The sequence below is a fragment of the Dendropsophus ebraccatus genome, chromosome 1, assembly GCF_027789765.1.
Source record: "Dendropsophus ebraccatus isolate aDenEbr1 chromosome 1, aDenEbr1.pat, whole genome shotgun sequence".
Taxonomy (NCBI): domain Eukaryota; kingdom Metazoa; phylum Chordata; class Amphibia; order Anura; family Hylidae; genus Dendropsophus; species Dendropsophus ebraccatus.
Window position 1 is genome coordinate 225,003,768 of NC_091454.1, and position 22,882 is coordinate 225,026,649.

Genomic DNA, 22,882 nt, shown 5'->3' on the forward strand with positions numbered 1-22,882 from the left:
GAGCCCTTTTCCCTGATCTGAGCATTTACATACATCTCCATGGTTCTCTGTAGACCTCGGATCTCATTACTTCTTTCCTGAAATTCAAGTTCAAGGATTTTTTGGTCAATCAATCCTTCCACTTGGTCTTTTATAAGGCTCCAAATGTCTTCGTCAGAGTCTGGCCAAAATATTGATAAAAGTGAACTTATAATTGATCCGATTGGGATACCTCCAATGGGTGGAATCAGACTTGTGATGCTGACTATGACCGTTTTCATTCTGTCATTCCATGTACCTCCCAGAGGACTAGAGTTTGGGCTTCCTAAAAACATAGGCAAAAAATATCACACATTTAAGCACTTTAAATAAAAATAGAGCCAGTGAGGAGGTGGCTGAACATAACAACATGCACTGGTTCGCTGTCCACCGCTTTGGTTCCTAGTCATAACAGGAAAAGGCCAGGACCAGGAATTAGAGGGCATCGACATCGAACACCAGCACTGGAACCAGGGAGATAGGTTCATGTTGTTATGTTTAGCCACCTTCTTCCCGACTCTTTTGAATAAAAAAATGTCTGACACCGGACTTTCCCTTTAATTCAGATCTCAGATTAGGCCAAAAATTGGATTTGGACCCCAAATATATCCATGATTCCATACTAGATCCAATCACAACATAAAGCACCACTCTACATGTCAGGAATCAGGATATATTGTCTGTAGACATGAGGACACCTCTATCATTTGGCTACAACCTCATTTGAGAAAGCTTGAACTTGTGTCTATTGATTTTACCTGCGGTGGAGTTTCTGTTTGATGACAATTCTTTCCAGTCAGCTTTGAGGTGGTGACTCCCTAAAAGTAAAAGCAATACATTCATTATTACGCATCTATTTCTGAGAACATTGCTTTTAGAGCAGAACAGTGGTTGGTAACCTAAGAAAAACCATATAAACATGTCATAAACACAACTCAGCCACCCCCCCTCCCCCAACAAGTGAAAACAGACACAGTATATACATATATACATATGCTCATGTATTCAGAAAAAGTTGTCTTTATATAGGGCTCTTGTAGAACGTAATTACTTTCTAGTATAGAAATGGGACCTTACTTCTATTTTACCTGTACTTCTGACTACATCTTGGAAAGACCCATGTTAACCAGGAGACCGGCAAGTGGTATATGGGGCAATATGGTCAAATTATATACCAACATCCTGGAGTTGGTTTTTAAATGTAGCCAAGTGGCATTGGTGTCAGCTAGGGATGGTCCGAACCTGCCGAGGTTCGGGTTCATACGAACCCGGACTCTCAGCAATGATTCTCGTTGTCTTAAACCTCCGTGGAGAGGGTGGATAAAGCGGGAGGACCGCCTGGAAAACTGGGATACATCCTGTGGCTGTGGCTGTATCCCGGTTTTCCAGGCGGTCCTCCCGCTGTATCCACCCTCTCCATGAAGGTTTAAGACAGCGGGAATCATTGCCGAGAGTCCGGGTTCACACGAACCAGAACCTCGGCAGGTTCAGACCATCCCTAGTGTCAGCCATAGGTGTGAGGTGCAGCGCTCCTTTTTCTCCCAGTCTGTATCTTGGACAGACCATCACTGAGTGTAGGGTAAGCTCTGTCTGGTGAAGGTGACACCCAAGTTAGGCAGGAACAGGAACCTCTTTTATCCTTTTGGGGTCCTACCCTGTGAAACTGTCGACCACTGATGTAATTTCCTAAAATTTATGTTCATGTTTCTCGAATGGAAGATTATAAAGGGAAAAATCTTTATGCCTCTACACCTGGTAAAAATGCCAAAGTTGTCAACAAGACAAACCTTTATACTCGGAGAGCATTGGGTAATTTTTCTAGTCCTTCATAGGAGTGAATTCCCTTTACCAAAACCGCCACCTAATGGTGACACTTTGCTTGGCTTGGACCTGTGACTGTGCTGCGACCTTTTTCGCCCTGGACATGTATCATATCTGGGTCAGCAGTCCAGCCAGGGGAGACAGGGGGATATCCATGCTGGTTCTTCATTTACTCTTGAATACGTCATCAATTTCTGGTTTTGGCAAAATATACTGACCAAGTACTGTCAAGATGAGGATCTAATAGTGACCAAAACACCATCTGAACCCAATCACACTGATAGCTGCTTACCTTGAATGAAAAGGAGTAATATGAAGAGGGTGGTCACCCATAGTCCACAGCTCCTGGAGACCATTCTTTTCCTGTGTCCAGTTGTGGGTCAGAAGGACCTCTCCACTAAGCCCTATGTAAATGATGGAATATATAAAGTTTTGTTGTACATGGTTATGCTCTTCCACATATAGCTGAGCCCCCGATTCCGCCAATGTTTCTGCCCGGGCTTTGCCCCTGGATGGCTTCCCTGACCTTAAAGGGACTTGGTCACCACCAACCCAACCTCCTCAAAACCCTAAACTAAAGTCATGTGTAAGTAGAATAAAGGATGCTGATTCCAAATCTGTAATTTGTAGCATTCTACTCCTTTGTATTTCTGCTCTGTTAGTCTGAAAACTAGGCATGCTGATGTATAGAGAGGACTACTTAACTCAGGAATATAATGGAGAGGACGACTTAGACGCCTTCAATTGTGGCTTATAGCAATGGAATACAAAGAACATAGAAAGATAAAAATTGCAATATCAGAGCTCTATAGTCTATTGATGTATGATCTACTGATAGCTTTAAGGAGAAGTCCGGCAAATTTTTTTATTAAAGTATTGTATTGCCCCCCAAAAGTTATTCAAATCTCATATATACTTTTATTACGAGAAATGCTTATGAAGTGTTTTTTTCCCTGCACTTACTACTGCATTAAGGCTTCACTTCCTGGATAAAATGGTGATGTCACTTCCTGGATAACATGGTGATGTCACTTCCTGGATAACATGGTGATGTCATTTCCTGGATAAAATTGTGATGTCACTTCCTGGATAAAATGGTGATGTCACTTCCTGGATAACATGGTGATGTCACTTCCTGGATAACATAGTGATGTCACTTTCTGGATAACATAGTGATGTCACTTCCTGGATAACATGGGGATGTCACTTCCTGGATAACATGGTGATGTCACTTCCTGGATAACATGGTGATGTCACTTCCTGGATAAAATCGTGATGTCACTTGCTGGATAACATGGTGATGTCACTTCCTGGATAACATGGTGATGTCACTTCCTGGATAAAATCGTGATGTCACTTGCTGGATAACATGGTGATGTCACTTCCTGGATAAAATCGTGATGTCACTTCCTGGATAAAATCGTGATGCCACGACCCGACTCCCAGAGCTGTGCGGGCTGTGGCTGCTGGAGTGGATGATGGCAGAGGGATGCTCAGTGTCCCTCCAGTGCCCTGTGTCCCTCAGTGTCCCTCTGCCATCATCCTCTCCAGCAATCACAGCCCGCACAGCTCTGGAAGTCAGGTCGTGACATCACCATGTTATCCAGGAAGTGACATCACCATGTTATCCAGGAAGTGACATCACCATGTTATCCAGGAAGTGAAGCCTTGATGCAGTAGTAAGTACAGGGGAAGAAGCACTTTATGTGCATTTTCCGTAATAAGTGTATAATGGTGATTTGTATAACTTTTAGGGGGCAATACAATTCTTTAATAAAATTTTTTGCCAGACTTCTCCTTTAAGTTTAGCAGATGTTTTGGAGGTGAAAGAGTCCCTTTAAGATGGAGGAGGAGCATGTGACATACAAGTCACTCTGCCTGCTCGATAGCATTACACTGTCTGCAGCAAAGAGTGCAGGAGCAATGCAGGAAGCAGGGGGAGGTCTATGTCACATGTTTCTCCATATGATACTGTGAAGGTGACCATGAAGGGTTAATACTTTTGGAAAAGCATTGTAATCCTTGAAATGCTTCCAGCTTTGGAACCCCTTCTAGCAAGACAAAACTGGTCTACAAGAAACAGGAGTGCTGGCAGCCCCCTCGAGAGGATCCCACCCTTAACTCACAGGAGAAGAACATGATGTCTAATAAATAACTGATAACACAGATGCTTAACCACTAACCAGCCCGCTGCGCAGAACAGGAAATAGCTAACCATTTATGGAATAACCAATCACATTATTATATGTATGCACTTTGTAACTTGAAACTCTATAATAAAGGAAGATATAATCAATGTGAAACTAAATAAAGAGAGAGTATATACTTCTATCTCGGCTGAGAGAGAAAGCAATACCAACTATTGGTGTCTGGTGTTATCTCCTCTTCGCTGGCACTCAGCTTTATTCAATTTGGATACGGATAGTCACTTGGGAATAAGGTGGATAAAAAGGTAGAATTCACCTTATCAATACCGTCCTATGGACGGGGAAAACCACCGCCTTTCCTATGGTATATGGTCACTGTAGTATGAGGGTATTAGTAACTATGTTTTGGGAATGACTGGGGATGACTGTATACCGGTGTTATTGGTAATGTTGGTCTTGGTTTTGACATGAAAAACTGTGGTACGTATGTTATTAACCTAAGTACTGTCATGAGGGGGAGTCTGCACTAAGTTGGTGGGCCAATGCTGTACGCAAGTGAGGCCTTTACCCTTCACTATTCTGCAAGTAAAATGTCTTGCTTTGTTTATAATAACAAAGTGTTATTAATTAGCACAATATTTATTTAATATTTTTACATGAATAGATCGGTGGATGCTTGTTCCACAGTCCCGGTTGCCGCTCATGATTCAGTGTCGGTCTATTCCTAGGCACTGGCCCGCCTGCTGACCTCCAGTGTGAGGAAACCCTCCCTTCTGCGACATGGCTCCATTGGTTCTAATGGAGCCACATTACAGAGGGTGTTCCATCACACTGGAGGCAGGCGGGCCCGCCTCGAGTGCTTCATGCTGGGCTGGTGCCCAGGATTAGGCCGGCACTGTGTGCAGCAACTCTGATGCAGTTTAAAAAAAAAAAAAAGGACTGGGGCACCAGCATCTCCGCGCCAACATCGGTCTATTCATGTAAAAAACTTAAAGGAGACCTGTCACCCCGGCTGCCAGGGTGAAGCCCGCCCAACCCCCAGGTGGAGCCCCTTATACTTACACCTTCCTTGAAGTCCCGGTCCCAGGCCCCATCATGTTGTTGAGAAAGCCGTGCATTGTCTATGGGCGTCGGAATCATCTCTGGTGAGCGCGCTCACGGCTTCCGACAGGGATATTTCGGCAACTGGATGGGGTCTGGGACCGGGACTTCAAGGAAGGTGCAAGTATAAGGGGCTCCACCGGGGGTTTGGGCGGGCTTCACCCCGGCAGCCGGGGTGACAAGTTTCCTTTAAGGCGATGTACCTGATGGTACATACATTTCTCTCTGACTTAAAACACACTGACAGAACTCAATATAAAACCTGGTAACATGGACCTAAAGGTGCCGACAGTTTCAAGCTTAGAAGGAAGTGACCCCTAAAGCCATGAATGCCATTTTATTGCAGTATAGTAAGAGAGTGGTCTAATCCTTTAAGGAAGTAAAATCAAGAGTTGGACCAGATGCTACTGAACTTCTATCCTGGATCTGGCGATCACCTACAATTCTAAGCATGAACCTTAGGTTTTCAGTAGAATTCTAATGCTAGCATTCCCTCATACAAGAAACCGCAATGTCCAACCTGAAACTTCAGTTCTATTGGGTCAAATTACATCTGTCAAATAGGAAACAACAAAAATGCTGTGGACCATAAAACCCAGGAACAACCTTGAGAGTTTAGGCTGCGCTCGCACCAGCAGTCAGCTGAGTCTTCTGGAAACATATGATGGGGCACACTCCCTGATGTGTCTATCTGACGGAGAACTTACAGCCTCATCCGTACAACAGATTAGTCACGACATAAGGTTCCACATTTGTAACACTTAAATCTGAATGTTTTATAACTTAAAAAAAAAACAAAAACAGTTTTTAAAGGAAAGGTTCACACTTAGTACATACCCTCCGTGTGGCACCCACTCTCCTCATGCAGTTTTCCCATCCCCAGGTTCCAGGTCTCATATATTCAGAGACCCCTGATGCCAGATCTCATACATGAAGCCCCAGAAATATTTCCTACTTTACCGTCTGTTGTGTAACAAACTCTGTGTCCCCTCTCAGGTTGTTCTTTTATAAGATCCTGTTCTTAATTTATCCGGATTCTGAAGAAGAAGTTACATCACATCCAGAACAACACAGAAGAGATTAGAGAACTGAGAGGAGGCACCAGGACAGGTTACTAATCTGTGCTAACACAAACACACACACACACACACAAGCAAGCATACACACACATACACACACACAAGCAAGCATACACACACATACACACACACACACACACACAAGCAAGTATACACACACTCATACACACACACACACACGCATACACACACTTACACATACACACATACACACACACACAAGCAAGCATACACACATACACACACATACACACACAAGCAAGCATACACACGCATACACACACATACACACACACAAGCAAGCATACACACACATACACACACAAGCAAGCACACACACACACACACACACAAGCAAGCATACACACACTCACATACACACACACTCATACACACATACACTCATACACACACACACTCGTGCACACACACTCATGCTGCACACACACACAAGCACACACACTCATACACACACATACACACTTATAAACACTCATACACACTCATACACACATACACACTTATACACACATACAAACACACATACACACACAGAAACACACGCAAGCATGCACACATACAAACGCATACAATCATACACTCACATACACACACACACACACACACAAGCATGCACACATGCTCATACACACATACAAACACACATACACACACACACAAACACACACAGGCACGGATGCACACATACAAACACACACACTCATACAGTACACTCACATACACCACATACACACACACACATAAACACACACACTCATACACACTGGTTCAGCTAGGGAAAACATTGTACACAAACCCCTATACTGACCTTCCTCTCTCCAGTCCTGTTGCACAGTGATGTGTGTTTAGGGTTGGCACACACACCGCTCACTCAGCGAATCAGTGACCTCGGTGGTATCCTACCTTGTCGCTAATTGGCTGACCCAAAGAAAATCAGTGTTAAATGGCAAGACTGACTCAAGGAGAACAGCGGTGGGGGGATGAGGATGTGGGGGGCAATTGGTTTTAAGAAAGTGAAGTTTAGGAATATTTAAGATGTGATGTGAAATTGATGTGAAATGGAACCATTTTAGTATGATTGCACAAATCAAGGTAAAAAGTGTACGGCTGCAGAGGGAACCAAACGCCACCATGCAATATAAAAGAACACCCTATTGGTTTTGGCACTGACATCAGTAAGATTGCTGATGTCTGTCATTATCAGGTGGTGTGTGCTTCACATTGCAGTAGACACCTGCTGTGTATGGAGTGGCCTCAGCTACTGTGCCCGCTCCATGTTCCCCTGAAAGTGACAGTCTTGTCCCTAGGGGACTAAATTAACCCCCTGGGGGGTCCACATTGTGCTGTGGTAGTGGTGGTGGGAGGGCGGAAATTATTCTAACCGCTCCAGTCTTATATCTTTTATCACTATTGCTGCTCAACCAATCAGCAGCGGAGGCGGGACAGCTTCTTCCATTGATTGGCTGAGCAGTCATACTAGATACATAGACCTGAGTGGTAAGTTATTTTACCCACTCCCCCCCTCCATTATGGCTTAAAGTGTATCTGTAATGATCGAATCTTGCGGATTAGTGGTGAGATCCTCTACTAATTTGGTAGGTCAGGTCTCCATAGATGCGGAGATGCGGTCAGATAATAACACTAGAGATGAGCGGACTTTTCGGATTTCTGGTTCGTGAGAACCAGAACGATCGGCGTTGGATTCCCGCTGTCTGCTCGCTCCGTGCAGCGGGTGGATACCTCCTAAGGAACGCCTGGAAAACTGGGATACAGCCATTGGCAATGGCTTTATCCCAGTTTTCCAGGCATTCCTTAGGAGGTATCCACCCGCTGCACGGAGCGAGCAGACAGCGGGAATCCGACGCCGATCGTTCTGGTTCTCACGAACCAGAAATCCGAAAAATCCGCTCATCTCTAAATAACACCTGACTGCATCTCTGTATCCATGGAGACCTGACCTTTTGAATTAGCAGAGGATCTCACCGCTGATCCGGAAGAGCCAATAGTGACAGGAACACTTTGGAGCTGCGTTCACACTACGTATATTTCAGTCAGTATTGTGGTCCTCATATTGCAACAAAAACCAGCAGTGGATTGAAAACACAGAAAGGATCTGTTCACACAACGTTGAAATTTTGGTTGCAATATGAGGACCACAATACTGACTGAAATATAGGTAGTGTGGACCCAGCCTAAGGCTGTGGAGATGCGTTCTGCTGCTCGGGTTAATACTTCAATGAATACAATGACTGCTCTTAATCCTTGGCAAAACGAACAGTTGGAACTCAGTGATTGTTGCTTCATCTCTTCACGCTTGGTCCGTTTTCTGGAAGGCGTCCAGTCAGGTGATATCCGGCTGTCATCATATATTACCCCAGGTCATTAGATATATACAGAGTGTCTCCAGAGAGGTCCAGGCTTAAGTCCTAGTATACATTGTGCAATCACTTGCGTAGACGTGACTAGATGTTACTGAATATCTCATCTAATTTTTTTTTTCATTTGTAAAGGAGATATATAACTAGGTGTGCACTTCCAGGAGAAAATAAGTAGTGCTTTTAAAAGAGCGCACCTTTAACAGTGACTTCAAGAACGCCCCTTTAAGGGAAACTTCAACCCGGCTCTTTACGAGCAAATTCACTCCTGCCCCTTTAAGAGAAAATTTGGTACCGTAAAGAGTGAATTCAGTACTGTTCCTTTAAGAGTGACTGTGGTACCACATCTTTAAGAGCAACTTTGAGGCTGGCCTATTTAAGAGCGAATTTATTACCGGCCCTTTAAGAGCAAGTTGAGTAATGGCCCTTTAAGAAGAAATTGAAAGCTAATTTTGTACCGGCCCTTTAAAGAGTCACTGTCACTTCAGAAAACTTTTGACATGTCATAGAGGCATGTGAAAAGTTTTGTTCGGTCTGGGTCTGAGTTTTCAGACCAAAATTTTTGACATGCCTCCATGACATGTCAGAAGTTTTCTGAAGTGACAGTGACGCTTTGATGCCAGCCCTTTAACAGTGACATGTGCAGCAGCCATATAATGGTAAAGAAAATTGCTAGGGTGACAATTTTGTGGAAATCTGTATTTATGTCAGTGAGGTAAAATGGTAAGGACCTGCCATTCTCTTTTGGCTGATAGGGGACATGTGACTGCATAAATGTTGTCAGGCATTGAATAAAGGACCTGCCAGTTTCTATTGGCTACTATATTTCAGTTATTTGCATGTGTGCTGTGATTGGCTGGTTGGGGCTGTGCTGGGTGATATTTGAATATCTGAACATTCTGCCAGTTATTTCTATGGGAGAATTTTTTTTGTCTTTACATATACTTTTTTAAAAAAACCAAAAATACTTAGCACACCTGTCACCGCTGAGGGCTTCAAAATGCAGTGTGAACAGAGTCTGTGTGCAAAGTGGTTCGGGCTGTATTAATTGCAGAAAATCGGGACAGCAATATGACATGAGCAAGCTGTCTACTTACATAATTGCAAGCATGGCCGATTGTACAGTGTCCAGTTAAAAGACTATAAAGGTGACCATATTCTAGTAACCTAACTGCAGAGAGTTGTCTGAAAACTCGAGAATAGTGAACCGATCCTGCAAAACCCAGGTTCATTACGAACGTTGCAAAATATTCCGTTCACTACCGAACCAAACTTTTTGCAAAGTTCAGAACAACAAAAACAAACAAGGGTTTTCTTACCTGTCCATCCTCCCCCAGTGTCCTCCTCTGGCCTGCTGAGTCTTCCAGTCAATTACTGACTGGGACGGGACAATGCTGCGGCCAGTGATTGACTGAGCAGACTGTCACTCTTGTCTCTAGGGTTACAGCCCATTCACCCGATTACTGGCTGCTGTACCGTCCTGTCCAAGTCAGCTAATGATTGGCTGAGCGCACTGTCACCGAAAGAAAAGACCAGAGAAGACAGACTTCTGGGGAGCGAGGAAAGGTAAGTAAAACGAGCAGCTTTTACAATCCGCCTGCAGGCATTTACTTGTTTTAATGCGGTTCGGTAAAGTTTAGATTGGCACAAACCCGAACTTTACAGTAAAGTTCAGCAAACCTGCCGACTTGAACTTTTGAAAAGTTCACTCATCTCTGCTGAAAACGTAACGCTCTTGATTTCACACGTTTTCTGGTTACAAGGAATGGAATCTCACATTTATCTTGGCTGAGACACGTAGTTCAAGTAGACGAGTCCTCAGCTGAAGTGTGAGAACGGGAAGGGAGTGGGAATGACACAGCTTGAGTGAGGAATCAGAATTCTAGGTGAACTGCTTAGAGAAATTAACCCATTAATGACAGCCAACTTTCATTTTTGCATCTGTGCAACAATCCGGAGGGGGATCGTGGCACGAATCCCCTAGCCAGAGCCCCCCACCCCACCTGGCAGCAGAGATGACACCCTGTCTTTACATGTACTATTCACCAATTCCCCCGTGCTGACTGGCTACACACGCTCACCGGAGGGAGGTGGCCTGGAGTACGATCCTGGGAGAAGAATTCAGCATAATCCAGGCCACTTCTGGTGAACATGAAGCCGGTCAGCACAGGGGAGTAGGTAAGTAGTAGATGCAATGACAGGAGTGCACATCATGTGCTCATATCATCTCTGCTGCCGGGCAGCGGGGGGTTGATCTGCACTGCGGGGGGTTGATCTGCTATCTGCACTAGGACATGTCCTATTTTTTGTGATGCGGATCGCGGCAATAGCTTCATTCACTTCAATGGTCCCTAAAATTGTCCGTTGTTACGAACATGGACAACTTTAGGGAGGTGTGAATGCAGCCTATCACTTTACAAGTTTTCTCCTTGTGATGGGGCAATTGCTATCAACCTCTTGGGGCTTTTTTTCCTTCCTCTGGATCCACACAGTAGGGTTATAGGTCGAACTTTATGGACTCTTTTTTTTTTTCAACTTGAATCAAACAAGTCTTCTACCTTTGGGTAACCTTTGATTCTGGTCCTTTAAACCGCACATCCAGACCCTGACCACCTACTGCCACCTTATCATCTCCTGCCTGGACCTACAACAACATCCACATCTCTGGTCTTCCATCTAACACCCCTGCTCCCCTCTAATCAATGCTTAGCTCTGCTGTCTATTACTCCCCTTGCTCGGCCTCTGCCAATCCTTTTACTGGCTATCCGTTGCCCAACAAATTCATCTTAAACTGTTAACGGTACTAGTTCTCCTTAAGGCGAGTCCACCATAAAGATGTGAACAGACTTAATGGCTATTCCTGATTCATTCGGAATTCTGGGAAGAAAGCATGGGCAAAGAGCTCTCACACCACTTAGGCAAAGTGCTGTCCCTTCAAGTCTACAAGTAGCCATCCAAGACCCTGCTATGCACTAAAGAGCGGTTAGGGCCCTATTACACAGAGCAAAAATCGGCTGAATTGGCCCATGTAATAAGACCCTAAGAACAAAGAAACAGAGAGACTTTTGGCCTCACACATTTCCTTAGTCACTCCCCAGAGTGAAACACTTATTCGAAGGGACACATCTTTGGCTAAGTGGTGTGAGAGCTATTTGCACATCCTTTCTTCCCAACTGTTTACAATAACATGCAATGACGTCCACAACCTGCCCCCTTTATACATCTCTCATGATCTCCAGATACCGCTCCTCACATAGTCTCAGTACACAACCTGTCCCCTCCACACATCTGTTTTGATCTCCCAATACCGCTCCTTACATGGTCTCCAGTCCACGACCTGTCCCCTCCATACATCTCTGTCATGTTCTCCTGATACCACTCCTCATGTAGTCTCCAGTCCATGACCTGTCCCCTCCATACATCTCTGTCATGTTCTCCTGATACCGCTCCTCACATAGTCTCGAGTCCATGACCGGTCCCCTCCATACATCTCTGTCATGTTCTCCTGATACCGCTCCTCACATAGTCTCTATTCCATGACCGGTCCCCTCCATACATCTCTGTCGTGTTCTCCCGATACCACTTCTTATGTAGTCTTTAGTCCACGACCTGTCCCCTCCATACATCTCTGTCATGTTCTCCCGTTACTGCTCCTCACATGGTCTCCAGTCCACGACCTGTCCCCTTCGTACATCTCTGTTATGTTCTCCTGATACCACTCCTCACGTAGTCTCCAGTCCATGACCGGTCCCCTCCATACATCTCTGTCGTGTTCTCCCGATACCACTTCTTATGTAGTCTTTAGTCCACGACCTGTCCCCTCCATACATCTCTGTCATGTTCTCCCGATACTACACCTCACATAGTCTCCAGTCCATGACCTGTCCCCTCCATACATCTCTATCATGTTCTCCCAATACCGCTTCTCACATAGTCTCCAGTCCACGACCTGCCCCCTCCATACATCTCTGTCATGTTCTCCCAATACCGCTCCTCACGTAGTCTCCAGTCCACGACCTGCCCCCTCCATACATTTCTGTCATGTTCTCCCAATACCGCTCCTCACGTAGTCTCCAGTCCATGACCTGTCCCCTCCATACATCTCTTCTTATGTAGTCTTTAGTCCACGACCTGTCCCCTCCATACATCTCTGTCATGTTCTCCCGATACTGCTCCTCACATGGTCTCCAGTCCACGACCTGTCCCCTTCGTACATCTCTGTTATGTTCTCCTGATACCACTCCTCACGTAGTCTCCAGTCCATGACCGGTCCCTTCCATACATCTCTGTCATGTTCTCCCGATACCACTTCTTATGTAGTCTTTAGTCCACGACCTGTCCCCTCCATACATCTCTGTCATGTTCTCCCGATACCACACCTCACATGGTCTCCAGTCCATGACCTGTCCCCTCCATACATCTCTATCATGTTCTCCCGTTACTGCTTCTCACATAGTCTCCAGTCCACGACCTGCCCCCTCCATACATCTCTGTCTTGTTCTCCCAATACCGCTCCTCACGTAGTCTCCAGTCCATGACCTGTCCCCTCCATACATCTCTGTCATGTTCTCCCGATACCGATCCTCACATAGTCTCCAATCCACGACCTGTCCTCTTCATGATGGAGAGTATGTAATTTTTTAAGGAAGTACAAAATATACTAATCTAAAGAAGTCCTAACTTTTAGCTGCTAAATCTTATTGCTATGTTTCCTAATGGGAAGTCTTCCCTCGTGTTTGTCAATGATTCCCTAGTGACCTTCACAATTATGATATCCTCCTGTGTTTACCTATCACTATGGATCCCCCATTGACTCATATTATCTGAATACAGTGAATTTGTGTAAGATATAAAAGCAGCCGGGTGCCCATCCCTCCTCCTTATCCTGAACAGTCTGTCAGATCCAAACAGTTACACCAAGTGCTTATGTTTACAATTCTATGGAAGAAATTCTGATATTACCTGTGATATATCTGTGATGGAATAAGAATGCTATCTCATTGCCAACATTAGAAGACAAACAGACCTGTGGACTTCTTCATGTGTAGTAAGTGTCTATAAGAAGACTCTAGAATAGAATATACTTGCACTATATAGTAGCCATACACCAGTGCCATGATATCCTGACGACTGATACACAGTCTGTGACTGCACATGTGACTACAATGGAGTTAATATCACTTGCTGTGGTTGGGGAAAATTAGGCAAGTATCACTAGACACAGAAGATAGACGCCTAAGGCTATGTTCACACAACACTCTTGAGGCCAAAATTCGGACGTATTTTTATTATGGCCGTAAATAATGATCATGATCATTATTTACTGCTGTCATTTTCCAAATATAGTTGTATTTTCACCTAAAAAATGTTGCGTGAACATAACCTGAATGTGAATATAGGAGAGAGATTAAACACAGAAAATTACAAAACTAGGAGCATAATATACATAGTGGTAGTGGTACCTGTATTACATTGACTGAATTTAGTAAAATAAATAAATAAATAAAAAATACAGAGGATTTGTTTTAAACTTTAACCCCTTAACCCCTTAAGGACAGAGCCAATTTCGATTTTTGCGTTTTCGTTTTTTCCTCCTTGTGCATCAAAGGCCATAGCACTTGCATTTTTCCACCTAGAAACCCACATGAGCCCTTATTTTTTGCGTCAATAATTGTACTTTGCAATGACATGCTGAATTTTTGCATAAAGTACACTGCGAAACCAGAAAAAATTTCAAAGTGTGGTGAAATTGAAAAAAAAAACGCATTTTGTTTATTTGAGGGAAATGTGTTTTTACGCCATTCGCCCTGGGGTAAAACTGACTTGTTATATATGTTCCTCAAGTCGTTACGATTAAAACGATATATAACATGTATAACTTTTATTGTATCTGATGGCCTGTAAAAAATTCAAACCATTGTTAACAAATATACGTCACTTAAAACCGCTCCATTCCCAGGCTTATAGCGCTTTTATCCTTTGGTCTATGGGGCTGTGTCAGGTGTCATTTTTTGCGCCATGATGTGATCTTTCTATCGGTACCTTGATTGCGCATATACGGCTTTTTAATCGCTTTTTATTACAATTTGCACGCGGTGATAGCAAACATGTTTATTTGTTTATTTATTTATTTACTTTTATTTATAACCTGGGAAAAGGGGGGTGATTCAGACTTTTATTAGGGGAGGGGGCTTTTTATTGACAACAACACTTTATATTTATTTTATTACACATATACTAGAAGCCCCCCTGGGGGACTTCTAGTATATACACTCTGATCTCTCATTGAGATCTCTGCAGCATAGATATGCTGCAGAGATCCATGAGATCGGTACTCGTTTGCTTTCGGCTGCTGCAGCCGGAAACAAACGAGTGCCGAGCCGGGGACGGCGCCATCTTGGAGTGGTCCCCGGCCGGCTTCAGTAACGGAGATCGCTCCTCCGGGATAACATCCCGGAGGAGCGATCTCCGCCACTAGACACCAGGGAGACGCTGGATCCGGTAATCGGATGCAGCTGTCATGTTTGACAGCTGCATCTGATTACTGTATTAGCGGGCACGGCGATCGGACCGTGCCCGCTAATACCTATGGTCCCGGGCTACACACTGCCTCCAAAGGGAAGGAGCGCCAATTGGCTTTTGGACGCTGAATTTCACTGGAAAGGATTTCAAGGGCCATGTCGCATTTACAGAGCCCTCGTGCTGCAGAGACACTATAAACCCCCCACAAGTGACCCCATTCTGGAAACTACACCCCTCAAGGAATCTAACAAGGGGTGCAGTGAGCATATGGACCCCACTGGTGACGGGCACAAATGGCACAAATGTGCCCGTCATCAAGGGGTCCATATCCTCACTGCACCCCTTGTTAGATTCCCTGAGGGGTGCAGTTTCCAGAATGGGGTCACTTGTGGGGGGTTTCCAGTGTTTTGGCAGCACGAGGGCTCTGTAAATGCGACATGGCGTTCATCATCCATTCTAGCCAAATCCAACCTCCAAAATCCAAATGGCGCTCCTTCCCTTAGGAGGCTTGCCCTGCGCCCACATGGCACTTTATGTCCACATGTGGGGTATTTACGGACTCGGGGGAAATTGCTCTACACATTTTTTTTTCTCCTCTTTTAACCCCTTGTGAAAATGATAAATTCAAGGCTAAACCAACATTATAGTGTAAAAAATGTAATATTTCATTTTCACGCCACATTGTTCCACATTTGTGCCCGTCACCAGTGGGGTCCATATGCTCACTACACCCCTTGTTACATTCCTTGAGGGGTGTAGTTTCCATAATGGGGTCACTTGTGGGGGGTTTCAACTGTCTTGGCAACACAGGGGCCTTTTGAATGCAACATGGCCCCTCAAAATCCATTCCAGCCAAATCCAGCCTTCAAAAACCAAATGGCGCTCCTTCCCTTCGGAGGCTTACCCTGCACCCGCATGGCGCTTTATGTACACATGTGGGGTATTTCCATACTCAGGGGAAATTGCGCTACACATTTAGTGTTTTTTTTTTAAATCTTTTAGCCCCTTGTGAAAATGAAAAAATCATGACAAGATTAATGATTTAGAGTAAAAAATTTTACAAAAATTACACTAAATGTTGGTCTAGCCTTGATTTTTTCCATTTCCACAAGGGGTTAAAAAAGAAAATGAACACATTTAGTTTCCCCTGAGTACGAAAATACCCCACATGTGGACATCATGTGCCATATGGGCACAGGGCAAGCCACCAAAGGGACAGAGCCACATTTAGAGGCTGGAATGGAGGATGGAGGCCATGTCGCAATTACAAAGCTCCTGTGCTGCCAGGTCAGTAGAAACCCCCGAAAATTGACCCCATTCTGGAAACGACACCCCATAAGGAATCCAACAAGGGGTGCAGTGAGCATATGGACCCCACTGGTGACGGGCACTTACGTAGAACATGTGCCGAGAAAATAAAAAATACAATTTTTTTCATTTTCACGTCCCAAATGTGTCCGTCACCAGGGGGCCATATCCCCGCTGCCCCCCTTGTTAGATTCCTTATCGGGTGTAGTTTCCAGAATGGGGTCAATTGTGGGGGGTTTCTACTGTCCTGGCCGCACAGAGGCTTTGTAATTGCATCATGGCATCCTCTAATGGGAATGGCGGCCATACCTACTTAGCTGGGGAAAAGGGACAATTCTAATTTATTTGGGGGTATTAGGCCAATTATTAGTTTATAAGGTTGAAAATGACAGGTGTCCATCAAATTCAACCTGTGTTGATCCAGAGGAAGGCAAAAACCCCACGTGAGGCAGACAACAGTAGCCTCATCACAGGGGAAAAATTCCTTCCCGACTCCATAATGGCGATCAGAATAATCCCTGGATCAACGTGACCCCTGAAATAGGAATAAGGGACAGAATTTAGATAATGTAGAATCCCAATGATGCGTGGTGCGCCTTGGAGAGATCCAGTATGCAGAGGCCGGGGTGATCAGGACAGGCGTCACACTGGAAAATGGTGCCCTTCCTGATCCCCCTTTTATGCCACACTCTACACTTCTTCTGGGGTCTCCCTTTCTCCAGTGTGGGGGACGTCACCTGGAAAATGTTGTCCTGGTGCGATACGGGGTCCCTCACATCCAGAAGCGCTGGGTCCGCTCAATGGCTGCTAAATATTAGGGCTCTATTACTACTTCTGATATTTTCGTATCGTGCCGCAAGCTACAGTAGCTCGGGCAGCGAGAGACCAGAAGAGGGGGTGCTGGTATAAAAGTTATCCCCGTACAGGTGGTGGTGACCTTTATCCAGCAGTGGGAAGATCAGTTCCCGGATGATCTTCCCACTTGTTCAGAGGATGGGGGGGGAGGGGGCATCTGGGGGCTGGATTCGGGTGTCCCTTCCTACATACACTCTAAGGGTACGTGCACACTGCGGAATCGCGACAGATAACCCTTCGTGCATTCCGCAGTTGGCACCCGCCGGCGGACTGATGCAGGCGCACGTCTCCACACGTGTCATAGACTCCATTCTATGCACGGGCGGATTCCGCTCTCCGTCCAACGTGTTCATTCTTTGGATGGACGACGGATTCCGCCCGTGCATAGAATGGAGTCTATGACAGGGGTAGAGACATGCGCCCGCATCAGTATGCCGGCGGGTGCCAGCTGCAGAATGCACAAAGGGTTATCCTTCGCCATTCCGCAGTGTGCACGTACCCGAAATCTGTAAGTGTACCCTGAGGTACGCTCACAGAGTTTGTAGAATTTCACACCATACCGTCATCTCTTATTGGGACGGTACTGGCAGAAAAGACGTGTCTGGGGGGCAGCGTACGCTACGCTACCCCCCAGACACGTCACTGGATGATGAGGATGATGAGGATGAATGGAGGAAAGAAGGATCCCCCCATTCATCCTCACTGGCTGTTTCGGTGTCGGAGGCAATAATAACGTATCCCTCTGACGCCGAAAACCCCCTGGGGGCCATCTTTATACGGGGATTGGTATATGGGGTATGTAGTGGTGTAGTGTCAAACTTTATTCAATGTAGTGTGGTGTAATGTAGTGTTTTTTACGTGTTTTTTTACAGTAAGTATATAAAAAAAAACCTACGCCAACAAAGGAGTTGCTGATAAATGCCGCACTTATGTGCGGCAATTGTCAGTAGACCGTGGCAGTAGAATATAGAAAAAAAACACCCTACGCCAAAAAGGAGGAGTTGCTGATTAGCAGCGCACTTTCGTGCGATGCTGATCAACACTCAGCGGCGATAGGGTGCGGAAAATAGAAAAAAAAAAATTTAAAAAAAAAAACCAAAAAACTTTTTCTACATTCTGAACATCCCTGTAGCTGCTGATAAATGTATTACACATATCAGCCGCTAGAGGGCAGCAGAGCGCAAAATACGGAAAAAGCCGACGCTGGAGCGGAAAATAGCCGAGAGAAGCCGAACGTGACGTCACCGAGGAAGCCGAAGACCTGAACGAGAACACGAGGACGCCGCGAACCCGGAAGACGCCGATCAGGAGCCCGGGACAGGTGAGTAATGTACAAATACCTGCTCTGGACCCCTCGGCTACCTAGCTGAGGGGTCCAGGGCAGGTATTTACTATTTTGTGGGACTCTGATCGCCGTGCCACCGGCCCGATCGCCGTGAACGGCCGGCCAGTACCGGACAGCCGTTCACGGCGATCGGGCCGGTGGCACGATGACCACCATTACTTTTTACAGTAATGGCGGTCGGTGCCGTCCTCGGACAGCACCGACCGCCATTTTTTTCCGGGTCATCGGGTCACCGATGACCCGGAAAGGTTCCGATCGCCGCTATTGGCTGATCTGAATTGATCAGCCTATAGCGGTGATCGTAAGCATGGGGGGTGTTAACCACCCCCCGTGCTGTGAAGCTAAGATGGCCTGCTATGATTTATAGCAGGCCATCTTCCCCGATCGCTGTTTGCGAACACGCAGCGATCGGGGAAACATCGGGCGTAAATTTACGCCCTGATGCGCCAAGTACCAGGGCGCGAGGGCGTAAGTTTACGCCCGATCTCGTTAAGGGGTTAAGGATATGAAAAAATAAATAAATAAAAGGAAATAACTGAATAAACAGAAATGCCTAAAAAAATAAAATGAATGAATAAATAAAATAAATAACAGATAAATGAACAAATGAAATAAATAACAAATAAATATCATGAAAACATAAACAGAAATAGATAAAAAAGAAATAAATGAATAAAACATAAAATAAATGAATAAATTAATAACAAATAAAATTGAATGAATAAACAGATAAATAACATATAATAAATAAATAAATAAATAAATCTGCTGATTTTGAGTTGATTTACCCCTTTTGTCTAATATTTTCTACAGTATTAATCCACAGATCGATAGATGACGCTGGTCAGGAACTGGACCCTGATCACTGAGATCCACCTTCTGGGATTCGGGAATCTCCGCCAGCTAAACATTGGGCTCTTCCTCTTGTTTTTCCTGATTTACTATGTTACAATCAGTGGAAACGTGATCATTATTCTCCTAGTAAGTCGCAGCCGAAGTCTTCAGTCGCCCATGTACTTCTTCCTGACACAGCTCTCCGTATGTGACTCATTGATGGCCACCACTATAATACCCAACACCCTCTATGTGGTCATGGACCATGATGCCACCGTCACCTTTGCAGGCTGCCTGGCTCAGTTTTACTTCTTCAGTGCCTCGCTGGCCTTGGAGTCCCTGCTTCTCACTGGGATGTCCTACGACAGATATCTAGCCATCTGTAACCCTTTGCGTTACAACAATATCATGGACTATTTGCTTTGTATAAAGTTCATAGTCTTTTCCTGGGTGTTGAGTTTTTCCGTGATACTAAATCATGTGCTGGCGATCTGTCACTTAGAGTTTTGCGGACCCAATGTCATTGACCATTACTTCTGTGATCTTTCCCCTTTGCTTGAACTTTCTTGCTCGGACACCTTTATTGTGCAGGTAGAAGTCACCATACTGGTCATCCCTATGGCTCTCCTACAATTCCTTTTAGTTATTGTGTCATATTCTTATATCATAGCCGCCATCTTGGGAATCCCATCAGAGACTGGAAGACAGAAGGCTTTCTCCACCTGCAGCTCCCATCTGACGATGGTGTCCATGTATTACGGGACCCTCCTGTGCACATATCTGGTCCCAACACGAGGACAGTCATTGGCGGCAAGCAAAGCCCTGTCTCTTCTGTATACTGTCCTCATTCCCTGTATTAATCCCATCATATATAGCTTTAGAAATAAGGACATAAAGGAAGCCATTCATAGAAGTATCCTGCTGGACAGGTGATGGTGTGGGAGAGATTCCTATGAGGAACACTGAATAGTCGTGGTGATGTAAAATACTACTATTACTACTACTACTACTACTACTATTATTACTACTATTATTACTACTACTACTACTACTACTACTACTACTACCAACCATACTACTACTACTACTACTACTACTACTATTATTACTACTACTACTACTACTACTAACCATACTACTACTACTACTACTACTATTACTACTACTACTACCACTACTACTACTATTACTACTACTACTACTACTACTACTACTACTACTACTACTACTACTACTACTACCAACCATACTACTACTACTACTACTACTAACCATACTACTACTACTACTACTACTACCAACCATACTACTACTACTACTACTACTACTACTACTACTATTATTACTACTACTACTACTTCTATTATATTATCCTTATTTAGTGACAGTAAACTTTCTGATCTGGTTAGAATTTTTAAAATTTTTAGATTTTCTATGTATAATATTTATGATAAAATTCCATTGAATTCTCCATGTTTGACCAGGTTTTTCGGAATTCTCCAGTTTATGTGAACTGCTCATTGTATCTCTCATCAGTCTATTGCATTATTCCATTGGTATTCCTGAGTGAGTCCCGAGTCATCCTCAGGTTCTATAGTATGTAGAGCATGGTATTTAAGGGGTAGGGACCGTAATGGGGACCCAGCAGATGGGGGTCTTGTAACTATAGAGGAGGTTGTGGTATTGAGGAACCACAGATGTCTCAGGATTAGGGATTTGCATTAACTGAGCCAATTTTTTGCTAGATTTGCTCAATTGTCTGTATTCCCCTGGTGTCCTCCTCTGTGCCTCTGATGTCTTCAGCCGCCTCCAGCCTGCCCAGCCAATTACTAATGCAGACAGGTCGACGCAGTGGCCAGTGATTGGCTGAGTGGGCTGTCACTCTCCAGACAAAAGGCAGCCAATCACTGGCCGAGGCCCGTCTCAGTCAATCACTGATTGGCTGAGTGGGCTGTCACTGTCATCTCTGGAGTGACAGCCCACTTAGCCAATCACTGACTGAGACAGGACAGTGCTGTGGCCAGCGATTGGTTGAGCAGGCTGTCACTCTTGTGTCTAAGTTGCGGCGCTGTTCCTCGGTCAATGATTGGCTGCAGGGACACTGGAGGCCAGAGACCAAGGTCACTGGGGGTGCATGGACAGATCACCCGCTGCGCATTTTGCATCCTGCCCCTCAGAGGCGTAGCTAGGATTCATGGGGCCCCATAGCAAGAAACTGTATGGGCCCCCCCTCCCCTACACTCTAATATATATATATCTACATACTAGGCATGTAGAGGCAGAATCCTATACATAGGTGCAGGAGCAGACTACCTTTTGCTTAACCCTTTATTTACTGCAGTGTGTAAGTGACCCAGTGTTCTCTTACATGCTGCAACACAAAAAAGGGTTAATGCAGAAGACAATTAGCTCTCTCCTTCGCTACTCCTGCACTGATAACCCCTGACCTCTGTAAGAACTCAGAGAACAGAGGTCAGAGGTTATCAGAGTAGTCAGGCAGAGAGCTAATTATCTTCTGTATTAACCCCTTTTTTTTTTGTTTTACAGCATGTTAGAGAACACTGGGTCACTTACACACTGCAGTAAATAAGGGGTTAAGCAAAAGGACACAGGAGGCTCTTATCTTCCCTGGGCCCCCTCCCTCCACGGGCCCCATAGCAACCGCCTTCCCTGCCTCTATGGTAGCTACACCACTGCCCCTACTCACGGTCGTGTGCAACTTTGCTGGTGCCATAGACTCCATTCTATGGTCAGACAGATTCCACCGTCCACCCGAAGAATGAACCGGTTCATTCTTCGCATGGACAGAGGAATCTACCTGTGCATGGAATGGAGTTTATGACAACAGCGGAGATGCACACGGAACTCTGAGCACCTCGGAGACAGGCCACCCTCTCCCTCTGCCGCACAGGCCCCATAGCAGCTGCGTGGCCTGCCTTCTTGGTAGCTATGCCACTGCTCTTGAGGTACATTCAAAACAAGGTGGCAGCAGAGAGCACTGTGTCAGACTGGAAAGAATGCACCACTTCCCGCAGGACATACAGCAGCTGATAAGTACTGGAAGACTGGAGATTTTAAAATAGAAGTAAAATACAAATCTATATAACTTTCTGACACCAGTTGATTAAAAGAAAAGCATTTTTTTCTTCCAGTACCCCTTTAACCCCTTAACGACATCGGGCGTATGTGTACGCCCCCGCAGCCTGGTACTTAACGCAAACGGGCGTACACATACGCCCGATGTTTACCGGATCGCTGTGTGTAAACACACGGCGATCCGGTAACGATGGCTGCTGTAATACACAGCAGACCATCGTAGCTTGTCAGCACGGGGGGTGGATTACACCCCTGTGCAGACGATCGCTGTAATTGGCTGATTTATTCAAATCAGCCAACTACAGCAATTTTCCGGTTCCCGGGTCATCGGTGACCCGGGGCCCCGGAATTCAATGGTGA

At 45.1% G+C, this 22,882-nt stretch overlaps 1 protein-coding gene across 1 annotated transcript; it reads left to right on the forward strand.

Annotated features, from left to right (window-relative positions):
* Nucleotides 1-19,426: 19,426 nt before the first annotated feature.
* LOC138785302 (olfactory receptor 11L1-like) lies at nucleotides 19,427-20,359 on the forward strand. Its single transcript, XM_069961121.1, has one exon. It carries the CDS (start codon nucleotides 19,427-19,429, stop codon nucleotides 20,357-20,359), a length of 933 nt encoding a protein of 310 aa, XP_069817222.1.
* Nucleotides 20,360-22,882: the final 2,523 nt, after the last annotated feature.